The sequence below is a fragment of the Phacochoerus africanus genome, chromosome 12, assembly GCF_016906955.1.
Source record: "Phacochoerus africanus isolate WHEZ1 chromosome 12, ROS_Pafr_v1, whole genome shotgun sequence".
Classification (NCBI taxonomy): domain Eukaryota; kingdom Metazoa; phylum Chordata; class Mammalia; order Artiodactyla; family Suidae; genus Phacochoerus; species Phacochoerus africanus.
The window spans coordinates 60,607,878-60,622,283 of record NC_062555.1 but is presented as its reverse complement, the minus strand read 5'-3'; the positions used below and the strand labels follow the sequence as shown (position 1 = coordinate 60,622,283).

The 14,406-nt window shown below is 37.2% G+C and overlaps 1 protein-coding gene across 1 annotated transcript in view; it reads left to right on the top strand.

The window, feature by feature from the left end:
* The window catches only part of MALRD1 (MAM and LDL receptor class A domain containing 1), a 600,618-nt gene that overhangs the window by 61,538 nt on the left and 524,674 nt on the right, over positions 1-14,406 (top strand). Inside the window, exons 8-10 of the mRNA XM_047755391.1 lie at positions 606-772; positions 6,566-6,658; positions 9,826-10,033. Of these exons, the coding sequence (XP_047611347.1) occupies positions 606-772; positions 6,566-6,658; positions 9,826-10,033 (468 nt within the window). The remainder of the gene's footprint in view (positions 1-605; positions 773-6,565; positions 6,659-9,825; positions 10,034-14,406) is intronic.

The window sequence follows — 14,406 nt, the reverse complement described above, 5'->3', positions numbered from 1 at the left end:
TAAACTATAAAGGTTCTTCTGTGAAGAGCAGAAAAAAATAATCAAAAGGAAAAAGAATTCTGGCAGGAGAGATAAGGAATTTTTGATTAAATAAAGATTACATCATGACATCTGAAAGAAAGTGATCACTTGGTGGCATAGAGATTTTTATATCATTAGATTTCTTTTTGTAAGAATATTGAGTTTTCATATTGAGGGTATTATCAAACATTGATTTCAGGAATCAGGAAATTTCAATGCATTTGAGAAATCAGGTATGGAAATAAAAACCTGTAATTGGTAGTTGATGTAATCATTTTAAAACATTGGTGTTCGCTAGAGGCCTAGCAGTTAAGAAACTGGCATTATCATTGTTGTGGCTCAGATGACTGCTGTGGCACAGTTTCGATTCCTGGCCCAGGAACCTCCACATGCCATGGACATGGCCAAAAAACAAATAAACAAAAAATAAAAATCACAACAACAAAACCAAAACAAAAACCTCTATATTTTTAAATGAAGTATTTGCGTTTCAAACCTGTTTGAAAACTCCAGCGGTACAATAATTTTTTTCAAACAGAAAGCAACTAATTTTTCTAAATTGCTTTTTTCCCTTTATTTTTCAGGTTACTGTATATGGGTAGGGGCTATGCATGCTTCTACTCTTGACCATTTAAACAGCAGAGCTTATCTAAATAGCTCTGTGTGTCACTGCTTGGGCAAGAGCTGCCATCTTCAATTCTATTACTCTATGGAAAACAGTGTTCTAAGAGTAGGACTGTATCATAATAAGGTGAGAAGTGTGCATTAACTTCATATTCATTGCATAAATGAAATGTCTATTCATGGCACCTTGTGTTTCTATTTCTCAGTTGTGTGTAGGTTGTCGATATTCTTTAACTCGACTCTATCTGATACACCTTTAAACAGAAATAGTAGGAAATTGAGTTTTGCAGACAGTGTCATGTGCAAAAGTCAGTGTGGTAATTTGCAAAAATTATTTCAAAAACTTGTTAAAATTCACCAAAATATATCAAAAACTGTGGTGCAGTAATGTATGATATTTGGGATTCTATATTAATAATGCTATACTGAAGCTCTGATGTGATCTGTTCTGATTTTTGATTTCTATATCCTTACAGCTTTAAATATGATAGAAGCAAATTACTTGTTCTGGTACAGTAGATGCAGTTTTATTTTATTTTTATTTATTTATTTATTTATTTGTCTTTTTTTTTTTTTTGCCATTTCTTGGGCCGCTCCCGCAGCATATGGAGGTTCCCAGGCTAGGGGTCTAATCAGAGCTGTAGCCACCGGCCTGCACCAGAGCCACAGCAATGCGGGATCTGAGCCTCGCCTGTGACCTACACCACAGCTCGTGGCAACGCCAGATCCTTAACCCACTGAGCAAGGCCAGGGATCGAACCTGCAACCTTGTGGTTCCTAATCAGATTTGTTAACCACTATGTCACGAAGGGAACTCCAATGCATTTTTAAAAGACTGGCAATTGCTGATTAACTACAGACAAATGAGTCATATAAATGAAAAACAAATACTGTGCTGGACAAAGTGTGAGTTGTGGTAATGGTAGCAAATAAACACATTTATGTATTTTTTAAAACTTTAACTGAAAACAATTCTATACAAATGGGAAAATACTTGAGACACTTCAAGAAATTTCTGTGGTGAAGAAAAATTTATTTATAGGTAGGACTAAAGAAATCATAGGGGGTAAACACCAGTCATTCTAGAAATGGGGGAACATTTGACAATAACTGCAGGAATTCTGACATTGGAAAAGACAGTAAAAACAGCCAACCAAGGCAATTTCCTTTGGCTCAGGATGCTTTGAGTTGATACTTATGCCTGACACCAGCCAGATTAATTTTTCAACAAGTTTGTCATCTGTGTTTACCAGGTACCACTAACCATCTGTAAATAGCATTTTCTTCTATTCTATTTTCTTCTGAAGTTTGAAGTGACTTCATAATTAATCCTCAAGTATCAGACTGCTTATTACCACAATACCTGAAAATTCAAGCGGAATTCTCTTTTTCTTCTGAGTTCTATCATATTTCCTCCTCCTTTTATGTGTGTGTCTTTTTCATCATATCCAGTCTTTTTCCTTCTGCTTCTGTTTTCCGGGACATTCATAGACTTCTAAAGCATAAAGGTAGATAAGTACTTCCATTAGATGGTCTAATATATCGTGCTTTGTTATGTGAATAAGACACCATTTCTAGCATTCTGTCACTATATTACATTTCTGTGACCTTCTTTTTGCAGTAGTATTTGGCAGTCCACGGCCCTAGAATCTTTTTGATATATTTCATTCAATTTGACATGGTGTGAGGTGGGTAGAAGGACAGAAACATTACCCTTCCCTTTCTGTAGTACTCCGAATTTTCAGAGTTGGGAGAAATTTTACATATATACATATATATTAAACTTTATCCCTAATTGTTGTGACCATTCAAGCTCCAAGCATCCTTTATATTACTGCTTGTGCCATGTAAACCAAGCCCATTGAACTTTCATGCAATTTGAAACTTGCTGTAATTTCCAAATCCTTCTTCAACAAAGGCATAGTCAAGAAATTCTGGAATAATTTTGTTCAGCTTCTATTATAGTTAAAGATGCTTTAAAAATATGTGGTCCCACAACAGTGCTTTTCACAGGGTGGGTCATTAATATTCACGAAATGTTGAATAAGTTAGTATCCTAAGTAGAAATTTGTGTTAGATCTATCTTCTAGTACTAAGTTATTTTAAGCTACCTTGAACATTAGCGAGGGATTTTAAAAGTTTCAGTATCTATATATGGAGTTATGAATTACTGAAAGTGAGCAGTATGATTCCTTTGATGGCTGTGGGACTGTGCAAGAGTGCAAATAAATTGGTTTCAGACACCACCTCATATCATAAGAATAGACTTACCAAGATTTCTGTCCCACACATTATAAGAAAAGAAGAAGTTACCCATGGAGAGCCGATCTCCTGTATCAGTCAGAACAATTGGGTGTATATTTTAGAGAGTGATGACTGATGTTTAATCCATTAGTTTACCCAGTGTTGTGCAGGCAGTATCTCATCTCCTCTAACACTCTGTTTTGCGTGCGCTCTCTATATACCATGTTGGTGGTCATTGCAAAATCTTCATCAAAGTGCATTTAAATTACAAGCGGATGTTTTATCACAAGACTTAAAAAGGACTCCAAACCTATCATTTAAAATATTAGCGCTTGATGAAAATGATCATTTACATATTCTGTAAATAGAATAAAGAAAATAACCCTTAGGATATGTGCTGATGAACCAAGAAGTGTTGAGTGAGAATGCTTAGGGTAGATTTCTTTATTTTCAGAGTACGTTAGAACTTGAGAAGTAGAAAATAGCTGAAAAGCAAGTTGTTAAATACGAAGTTGTGACTCAAAGTCAGCTTTAGCGTGTGTCAGTTCTAGTTTTTACTGTCTAACTCTTCTTGGGATTAAGTCTCTGCCCATCATCTATAAGATAATAATCATAGCAACAGCCTGTCTTTTATTTGTGGAGAGTTTCCATGTCAGCGAGCCAAGGATAGTGGGATGCCCAGCTTGTGGTGCTTTTTATGTATTTAAAAAAATTCCCAACGGCAAATAAATAGGAGGAAAATATGGTTGGGACAGGAAAGAAAATGACTTAGAAAGTATCTTGTCTTGTATGATACAGGTTTTAAAGCTATAACAAGCTTTCCTTGAAGGAAGGTTTTTGCTAGGGTACATGATCCTATCACCACATGCCATCAAAAGTAGTTAAAAAAAAAAAAAACCCTAAATTTGATACTTTTGATTTTTTTTTTCTTTACAAGAGGGAAGGATAAGCAGAGATCTCTAAAAAAAAAAAAAATCTAGTGATAAATATTTTTCTTAAAAGGTAAAACGTCATTAGTGATCCTGGTCTGGGGGAGGTAAAGACGTGTAAATAATTTTGATGGATTGATTGATTTTTAAGATGATGGGAAATTAGAACATCATTTGAAAGTCTTTTCTGATCTGAGGGTCGCTTTTTGTTACACTGGTACCTATTGAAAGTAACCAGATAAGAGACTGAAAGTAAAGACAAAAGTAGAATAAAAGCTGATTTCTTTTAGTTATGGTAAATCCTTTTTCTTTCTCGTTGCTTGTGTAGTTAGGAAAATGTGGTAGAAAAATCTGGATGTCATATACAATACACCTTTAGTGTTTGGAAAAATATTTAAGTTTAGAAAGAACTCTGATCAGTTTTCTTAAAAAAAAAAAAAAGGTAAATGCATTCTTCCTTAGCTGGAACAGAGCAGAATCAATTAGTCACTGTGAAAAAAGAGCACAGTCGCCATGAATTATTCTCATAAAATGAAGTTGCGGGGACATGATGAATGTAACTTGCTAAGTAGTGTCACTAAAAGCATGTGTGAAGGATGTGAGTGTCTTGATGCTAAGTAACCGAAGTTGCTTAAGAAATTATTGAAAGAAAATTTGCTGTATTTCTCCATTTTTTATAACTTCACTTCCTTGTGATGTGACCTGGAAGCTATCAGCTCAAAATATGTCCACCATGTTATGTTTCATTGTGTTGTGGAAATCTTAACGGTTGTTATGAGGGAGTATTGGAAAGCAGGTCATTTTAATTGGTTTAGACTATCTTCTGAAATATTTAAGACTTGGAAATTGGAGTAGACAACAGAGGGCAAAGGACTTAAGTTAAAATTAGCGTCATTTTTAGAAAATCTTGCCTATGAATGAAATACGTGAAACCAAGGGTGGAGATTAAGGTTTACAAGAATCTGAAAAAGTGTGTCATGTGTCATTTGAATTACAACTAGATGTCACCTTCCGGTGTGCCGTTTCGCTTCTCACAGAAGGAGGGCAGCGAGACGGTCTCAGAGCCCAATCTGAGATGTATCTACACCGCTGTCTGCATTCTAATTATATTTCACTAATAATATATATGTCACTATATAAATATATCAGTATATCACTGTATATATATTTTACTCAATCTAATGCAAAATAGGATTATTTCAGAGCATAAAGGCATGGTCATAAATCATAAAGCCCAATTCCATAGGCAAAATTACGGAGTAGGTTATAGACTTTTATCAAGTAGCTGACCTTGTGGTACATAGTAACATAATTTTGCATACCCTTTGCAACCTGGAAAATGATCATTATACAGATGCATGACATACAATGCTTTAGAAGACAGGAAAAGGTCTTCGAGTTACCGGAGAATCAAATAGAAATATAATCTCCGGAAATATCTGTTTTATTTGGAACTTGGAATGAATTCTTCCATAGGAAAAATATTTAAGTTGATGATAATGTGCAGAAAATATATTTGATAACAGTTTTTAACTATCATATTTGCCTGCCAGTTTTTATTTTCCAATATCATGACAATATTGCAAAATGTAGGAATGTCAGTAGGATCAACATTCAAATGGCTGGTTCATTATTTACTATTTAGAATTTTATTTTTGAAGAGTGCAGTACTTTAGTGAAGATTCCATTCAAATTTTTGTTCTGTACTTACTCTCCATTATTAAACAATAAGCAGCTTGACTATGTGGACATGCTTTATTTCCTTATTTTTTTTTAGACAAGATAAATTTTTAGACAACAGTTTTAGATTCACAGCAAAATCAAAGGAAGGTACAGAAATTTCCTATATACTCCCCATTTCCACACATGCATAGCTTCCTCCCTCATCATCAACATCCATCATAGTGGGACATGTTTCAGTTCAACTGATGACCCTATACTGACATGTCATTATCACCCAAAGGCTCTAGTTTACATTAGGGTTCACTCTTGGTCTTGTACAACCTGTAGGTTTTGAGAAATGTATAGTGACGTGTATCCATCATTATGTTATCATAAAGAGTATTTTGGGGAGTTTCCATTGTGTCTCAGCGGGTTAAAAACCTGACAAAGTATCCATGAGGATTCAGGTTCCATCCCTGGCCACACTCATTGGGTTAAGGATCCAGGCATTGCTGCAAGATGCTGTGTAGGCCGCAGATGCAGCTTGGATCCCTGCATGTAGCATAGGCCAGGAGCTGCAGCTTCAATTCGACCCCCTAGCCTGGAACCTCCATATGTTCCAAGTGCAGCCTTTAAATAAAATAAATAAAAAATAACTATTTTTACTGACCTAAAATTCCTCTCTGTGCTTTTTTTTTTTTTTTTTTTAAATGGCTGCATCTGCAGAATATGGAAATTTCCAGGCCAGGGGCTGAATACAGGCCATAGCTGCAGCCTAAGCCTTGGCTTCAGCAGCATAAGATCCTTTAACCCACTGCACAGGGCCAGGGATCGAACCCCTGCCTTCACAGTGACTGGAGCCTGCTGTGCCACAACAGGAACTCCTATACCTTAACTTTTCATCTTTCCCTTATTTTTCTGTAAAAATATTATACAGGGTTTTTTTAAACCAATAATTTAGACTTTTTGGTACTTAATATCCTACAGGTAGGGTAAACTCTATTGAAATGTAATTAAGAGAGCACATGTGTAAATATGAGAGTAGAATTTAAGGAATGAGTGATGTCTTTTTCTTTGAATCAAAGGAAGAAGAAATATTTTGGACATACAGCACGTCAACTCACAGAAAATGGGTGAAAGCAGATGTGTTAATCCCAGAAGGATTGAAGACATTTAAGGTATAAAAGAGAAAACCAAGTATTTTTATCACAGATTTAATCTTTTAGCCTTGTAGTGGTGAACTTACCACCCATTGCTAGATTTAAATTAGCATTTAAATGAGGAACATAGACTTGTATATTTGGGGAGAGAAATAACTTACTTTTTTTCATTGAACTGAACCCTATTCAGGTTAGATTTTCCGAGTGGAGTGTAAACTGCTTTTGATTCAAGTTTCCTCACGAGCTCCCTCCGTAGTACATCTAAACACATGCAGTAAACTGGGGAAGCCAAATTGCATTAGTAAATAATAAACTGATACTGACAAATCAGTAGCATATATGCAAATATTTTGAATGCAGTAATTCACATCTTTATAACACGTGGGTAACTACCTGCACAAAGATACATCTGAAATATACATCTGCTCAGTGGGAATGGTATCTTTCAAAAATATGAACTTGAGATTGTGTTGTATAAAATGTATCTGATACATTTTTAACTTTCATTTTAAGTGTCTGCCGGTCATTTCTTTCTAATATCATGGCAATATTGCAAGGTATGGTAACTTCAGAAGGCTCAACATTGAAATACTGGCATTATTAATTGCTATTTAGATTTTTACTTTTGAAGAGCAGTTCTTTAGGATTCTGTCTGTTGTATATAGAGTGTATAAATATATTTATAGTGGAATGTGAGTGTAAAATAATGAGACTTTGTGGCTTATGAAACCAATTTTATTTCTTTAAGGTAATGCCACACTTAATTTTTTTTAGCCATTAAAAAGCAGAATCCAAATGGTACTGAGCTGTAACTGTGCAGATTTTTTAAATCTCATTTACTGCTGAAATTGGAATTTATGAATCATAGCATTTTTGTGTAAATTGCGGGAAAACTGAGGGTTATATCATAGCCCACTGAGTTAACATTTTGACACTATTTTAATTTTTCTTAGCTGATATCTGTCTTTATAACTTCTGAAAGATGTATGAAATGGTTGGACCTTTGTTCTTTTGTCATAAGCTGAATATTACAGTTTGTTATGGTACTTAAAGGTCAAACAAAATATATAAAATATTAAAATATTTTAATATGTCTCCATGTACATATTATGTATAACTAGTTTTTCAGTAATGGTAGACTTTTGAGATCAAAGTTTAAATCCATAAATTTTTGAATCCCAAACTGATATCACTTCTGCATATCTGATATCTTGTTGCTATGAAAAATGTACATTGTAAATCAAATAATTTTAGCATATAAGATATTTATTATGGAGAAAGATTTTCTTATGAAATATGATTTAATATAATTTTTATAAATTATTAAATATATATGCAAACTTGATCTTATGTAATTTCTTTTTTTTTTTGTCTTTTTGCTATTTCTTTGGGCCGCTCCCGTGGCATATGGAGGTTCCCAGGCTAGGGGTCTAATCGGAGCTGTAGCCACCGGCCTATGCCAGAGCCACAGCAACGCAGGATCCGAGCCGCGTCTGCAACCTACACCACAGCTCACGGCAACGCCGGATCGTTAATCCACTGAGCAAGGGCAGGGACCGAACCCGCAACCTCATGGTTCCTAGTCGGATTCGTTAACCGCTGCGCCACGACGGGAACTCCTTGATCTTATGTAATTTCTTAACAAAAAATATATATCACTAATTTTTTTTTTTCTTTTCTGGCTGCACCCAATAGGTGGAAGTTCCCAGGCCAGGGATCAAACCTGTGCCACAGCAGCAACCAGAGCCACTATAGCGACAAAGTCAAATCCTTAACCTTCTGAACCCTAACAACACTTACCCTGCTGATGTTTTTGAAAATAAGAAAATCTATCAGAAACTTTAAGCTGAAAGAGACTAAGAGTCAGTTTTTGTTTCTATTATTTTATTTACACATTTAACAATGTCTGTGCAAAAACCTGAATCAGTATACTGTACTCCTAAAACTAACACAATATTATAAATTCTACTTCAATAAAAAAGAAATTCTTGGAGTCCCACTGTGGCACAGTGGAAAGGAATCTGACTAGTATCCTTGAGGATGCAGGCTCAATCCCTGGCCTCGCTTGGTGGGTTAACCATCCAGGGTTGCCCTGAGCTGTGGTATAGGTCACAAATGCAGCTTAGGTCTCGTGTTGCTGTGGCGTGGGCAGCACCTATAGCTCTGATTTAGTCCCTAGCCTGGAAACCTCCACAGGTGCAACCCTAAAAAGGAAATACTTTTCTGTGTCCCATAAAAATACAACAAAAAACCTTTATATCGAGTTTAGGGCTGATCAATAGACTTTCTGCATTAGCGGAAATTTTATCTGTGCTCTCTAATGTGTAGCCACTAGCTATATAGGTGGCTATTTAACACTTGAAATGTAACTATTAACATGTGGAACTGAATTTTAATTTAAGGTTGGTTAACTTAAATTGAAATAGCCCTAAGCAGCTGGTGACTAACATATTAGACAGCAGAAAATTAGTTATTTGCCGTACAATCTGCAATTTCTCACTCTTTCTGAATTCTTGGTGTTGACTCACCATTGCTCTTGGTAGAACCCCAAGGAATATTAATACTTTGAAATTATCTTAGATTAGCAATGCACAGTTGTTTGATTTGCTAATACGGTATACCTCCAGAAAGCTCAATTTGGGAAAATGAAACTCATCTCCTTTAATTAGCACTTCTTTGTTAGAGCAATTCTTTTATAAAAATAAAGTATTTTTAAACATATTCTTTTCAATGTTTTCTTCTGTTGTGTCCCTTACTGTCTGCCTGACAGTTCCCTTCATGCATGCATTCCTGATTGCTAATTTCTATAGTGAAAAAACTAAATGCAGTTATAGGTCTTGTGTGAGTAGTGACAACAGTTTTTCTTTCCCTTGAATGTTAGAGTAATAAAGCTATGAAGGCGGTGACCAAGTAACAAATTTGCAGTCAGGACATCATTGTTAAGTGGGATGTTTCATCAGATCACAGGCAGTTTCTCAGAGGCTTCAGTGGATCTAATGTACCCATTAGTCTTATGTGTGTGGGTCAAGCCTATCAAGTAGGAACTTTGTTTGTAGTTGTGTTTGTTTGCTCTTTAAGCAGGTGTTTTCTTAATGATTCTTTAATCTCTACTCTTTTTTTTGGGGGGGGGAGGTCTTTTTGAAGGGATTATAAACTCACAAATTGTTCTTTGTTTTTCCCTAAAGATTGTTTTTGAAGGGACTATTTTGAACCAAGAAGGTTTTATTGGGCTAGATCAGCTCTGGGTCTATGCCTGCTCATGGGTCCCATCCAGAAAGCCATGCTCTGCAGATGAATTCACTTGTGCCAACGGCCAGTGTGTTGCCCAAGAATTGGTCTGTGACTCTCAGAAGGACTGTCCTGATGCGAGTGATGAGGGTCCAGCAACTTGCTGTAAGTGAGTTATTTATTCATATGCTCACATTCATGACTGTGTTGGATTGATTGATTGATTGATTGTCTTTTAGGGCCACATCTGTGGCATATGGACGTTCCCAGGCTAGGGGTGGAATCAGAGCTGCAGCTGCTGGCCTGTGCCACAGCAAAACCAGATCCAAGCTGCACATGCAACCTATACCACAGCTTGCAGCAAGCTGAATCCTTAACCCACGGAGCAAGGCGAGGTATCAAACCCACGTCCTCATGAATACTAGTCAGGTTCTTAATCCACTGAGCCACAATAGGAACTCCTGTGGTTGCATTTAAAAGCGTCTTTGTTTGGAGCAAGATTAAGTTAACGTGTATGAAGTAAGATGAACATACACTCTCTGAAGCCATTAGTACTATTTCTTGTGGGGATCTTTATGTTAACTTTATATTTTGGTGTTTTTTGCTAACGCTCAAAAATCTCTTTGTTTAACAAATGAAAAGTTGTGATTAGTGCTGGTTGTGTTTTGATTAAAAAGAAAAATATATGGAAGAGGGAACCGCTGTACTCTTCTCTTTGGAGATGTATATTATGGATTGCTAACCCTTATTAAGTGTTGGGCTTTTTCCATTCTGACCAATTCTATATGAAACTGTGGGGAAAGGCAGAGGGGGAGGAAGGCTCCCATTGCCTTCCAGAAATCAATGATGATTGTAGAATCATGTCAGCTATGGTTGACATTCATGACTAGGCAAAAAAGGCCCAACACCTTCATTTCAGACCTTGTAGGAAGAGTCTTTGATAGGAGTAATGTCAAGAAATCCCATTACTATTCACCCTAGTTATATTAGAAAGCAAATATAATTTACAACCTACTTTATGATTCTCCTATGAGGTGACTTAGCAACTAAAATACTTGTGTCTCTTTAGAAACAATGTATTCCAACTAAATGCATCCTCTAATTTCTGTATCACAAACGAGGGGTTTTTAATTATTAAAATTTGACATTTACTTTGCTCCAGTGTTTTATTTTAGTGATATATTTTGTTGAGCAAGAGAAAAATACTGCAACAAGATAAATGTCACCTTTTTAATGAAAAGCTCCTTGTGCAATATGTTTCTGTTGTTGGGTACGTAAGGATTTTATTAAGAGCAATGGACAGGGATGTAGAAAAGAGGAAATGGGAAAACAAGGGAGAAATACTCTGCTTGTTTGTAAACAGCAATTCAATTAATTCCTCAGACACCTCATCTCAAAAATAGATTTAAACAAAATAATCCCCCTATCAATATGATCTCCATGGAGTTTTTCGGTGCTTTTTTTCATTAAAAAATGTAAGGACAATTCATTTTCTCTAATGTGAGTGTCACATTCCTCTTTATGCTTAATTTAAAATTTGTAACAGACAATTTGTTTCATTTCTTTTGGATAAATTCACCTTTCTAATGGTTTATATTATTCTCAATTTCAGTAACTGAAAGTAAGAATATTTCTTGTATTTTCAGTCCTACAGTTTGAAATAGCTTCTTTTCTCCCTTTTCATTCCTCTGGTGAAGGGTTCTTTATACTCTCCTTTTAATTGAGCTTCTTTCTTTTTCTTTCTTTTTTTTAACGGCAGCACCTATGGCATATGGAAATTCCCAGGCTAGGGGTCAAATTAGAACTGTCACTGCCACAGCAACACTGGATCCAAGCCACATCTGCAACCTATACCTCAGCTTGTGGCAATGCCAGATCCTTAACCCACTGCAAGACCAGGGATCGAACTTGAATCCTCATAGAGTCCATGTTGCATCCTTAACCCACTGAGCTACAATGGGAACTCCATAGTTGATTTTCTTATAATAATAAGATGATAGTCTAAAATGATTTAGGACACATTTTCCCATTTCCTTTATTGACAATTTATTTATTACTTACCTGGCATTTCCCTCATAGAGTATATCTTGAGATTGTTCTGCTATTTCCTTTTTGTGAATTTTGGGACAGATTTCTGTGCTCATCAACCAAATAGTGTTATTTCTTAGTCTGTTAGGTTTTCCAAATAATATAAGCTTATTTGGCAAAAAAAAAAAAAATGCCCTGGAATACTTGCTTAACTGAGATCAACTCTATATAGGGCATATGATATAAAAATGTAGCCATGTTACATATTGTAAAACATCCACATACTTTGATGTCAATATGACTATTTCATATAAATATTTGTATAATCATTTTTGCTTTGAGGAAATTATATACCAATTGATTTATTAGAATTGATGTTACACTATTTTCTGCACTAAAGAATTTAAGTGTATGTATTCTTTTTTTTGTCTTTTGTCTTTTTTTGTTGTTGTTGCTATTTCTTGGGCCACTCCTGCAGCATATGGAGGTTCCCAGGCTAGGGGTTGAATCGGAGCTGTAGCCACCAGCCTACGCCAGAACCACAGCAACGCAGGATCCGAGCCGCGTCTGCGACCTACACCACAGCTCACAGCAACGCCGGATTGTTAACCCACCGAGCAAGGGCAGGGACCGAACCCGCAACCTCATGGTTCCTAGTCGGATTCGTTAACCACTGCGCCACGATGGGAACTCCCAGTGTATGTATTCTATATATTTTACTACAAAATGAGGTTCCCCTTTGAAATTTAAAACCACTTTTAAACATTTTTCACTACTTTGAAATTTATATTTTACAAATTTCAGTTTGTTATACAAGGGTTTCTTACATTTTTCAAGTTTGTGAAGCACAAGCAAAATGCTTTTATATCATCTTTTTATCCCACTATGGGATGAATCTCTAGGACAGGGTAGTCATACATACAGTTTGAATACACCAGGAGTATATACCATATTCTGGAGACTAAGTAAATATTAACTCATGAATATTGTCCATTGGAATTCTACAGTCAGTGTGCTTTTGGCAAAAGACACACCCATTCCGGTGTTCTTTCTTTACTGACTTCCTTTTATTTTTTTAGCTATTTTAACGAATGTAGTTGACTGAGCCTGTAGCCAGTGCCTTTTCAAAACATTTAATGGTGAAGGGAAAATTGGTTTTGCTATTTTGCTGCTATTGTGTTACTTATGGACCAGCAGTATCAGCATCACCCGGGAATGCCTTTGAACTGCAGAACTTAAGTGTATAGCCCCATCCTGCAGAACCCAAACTATCATTTTAACAACATCCCAGGTGATTGACCTGCATATTAAAGTTTGAGAACTACTGCGCAGAAGAGGCTTCAGCAATGAAGATGGCTGAGGGAGAAACAGGTGGCAGATAAAGAAAAAAAAAAAAATCTTAAATCAAATTGGATACCTTTCGTGATAGAAACAAAATTATGGGTACTTTACTAATCCCTAAGTGCATCATTGTAATACCAAACAATACATTTTAAATAGTTTAAGGTATAACTGATATAAAAAAAAACTGCACAAAAATAATGTATACAGCTTGATCAGTTTGGACATAATACATACTCCTGTGGAAATGTCATCACATCTTTTACCTCCAAATTTTTCCTTGTCTCCCTGCTCCCCTCACCTTTTTATGTAATAAGAACACTTGACCTAAGATCTGTTTTCTTAGCTTGTCAGGGCTGTGCATATGGGTGCCCTGTGGGCTGCATGGTGTTAAACCAGTCAAGGCCAGGGGCACGAAGGGAGTAGGTCCAGGATGGCTGGCGGCACCCATGCTACTCTCCCACTTCCTCCTCCTTGGTCTTTCCTGGGCTAGGTGCCCTTGAGGGCTACCGAGCGCTTCGGCCACTCCCAGATAATGCAGTTCAGGGACTTGCTGCAGCAGATGAGCCCCTGGCCTCGCTCCGCGGTCCAGCAACCTAGGCATGTCCTTTCAGGTGAATCCCTGCAGTGTTGTCTTGGTACAGCGACCAACCCCAACACCCCTTGGAGCACGCGGCAGGGCCCGGGGCTGTGCGATTCCTGCTGAGTCTTTGCCTCCAGCAGCAGCACCACCTTCCTGGAAGGGGCTGTGACGAGTGGAGGTGGGAGGAGGGAGAGTGAGACCCTGAGGTAGGAGAGGTGCCTGTGAGTAAGGGGCCCCAACAATTGCTGCCTCTGTGGCAAAGGCCGGGTGCTGGCGAGCCAGGAGGCGCCTCTCGGTGGGAGGAGAGGAGAGGAGAGGGGAGGAGGCCCCAGGCGGCCTGACGGAGAGGGAGCCTGCCCAGGGGGAGAGGTGGTGGCTCCCAGAGCGGAAGTGCTTCCAGTCCTCTGAGCCGGAATAGACCTGAGATCCCTGCAAGGATGGGAAAGTACCCCTGTGTGGCACACGCACTGCGCTAAAGCAGCTTACTTGCAGCAGTTTTGCAGAACTTGTTCGAAATCTTCTTAAGGAGTGGAGGCTATCACCTGTCCAAGTTGTAAACAGCCCGAATGCTCTTGCCCAGGAAAAT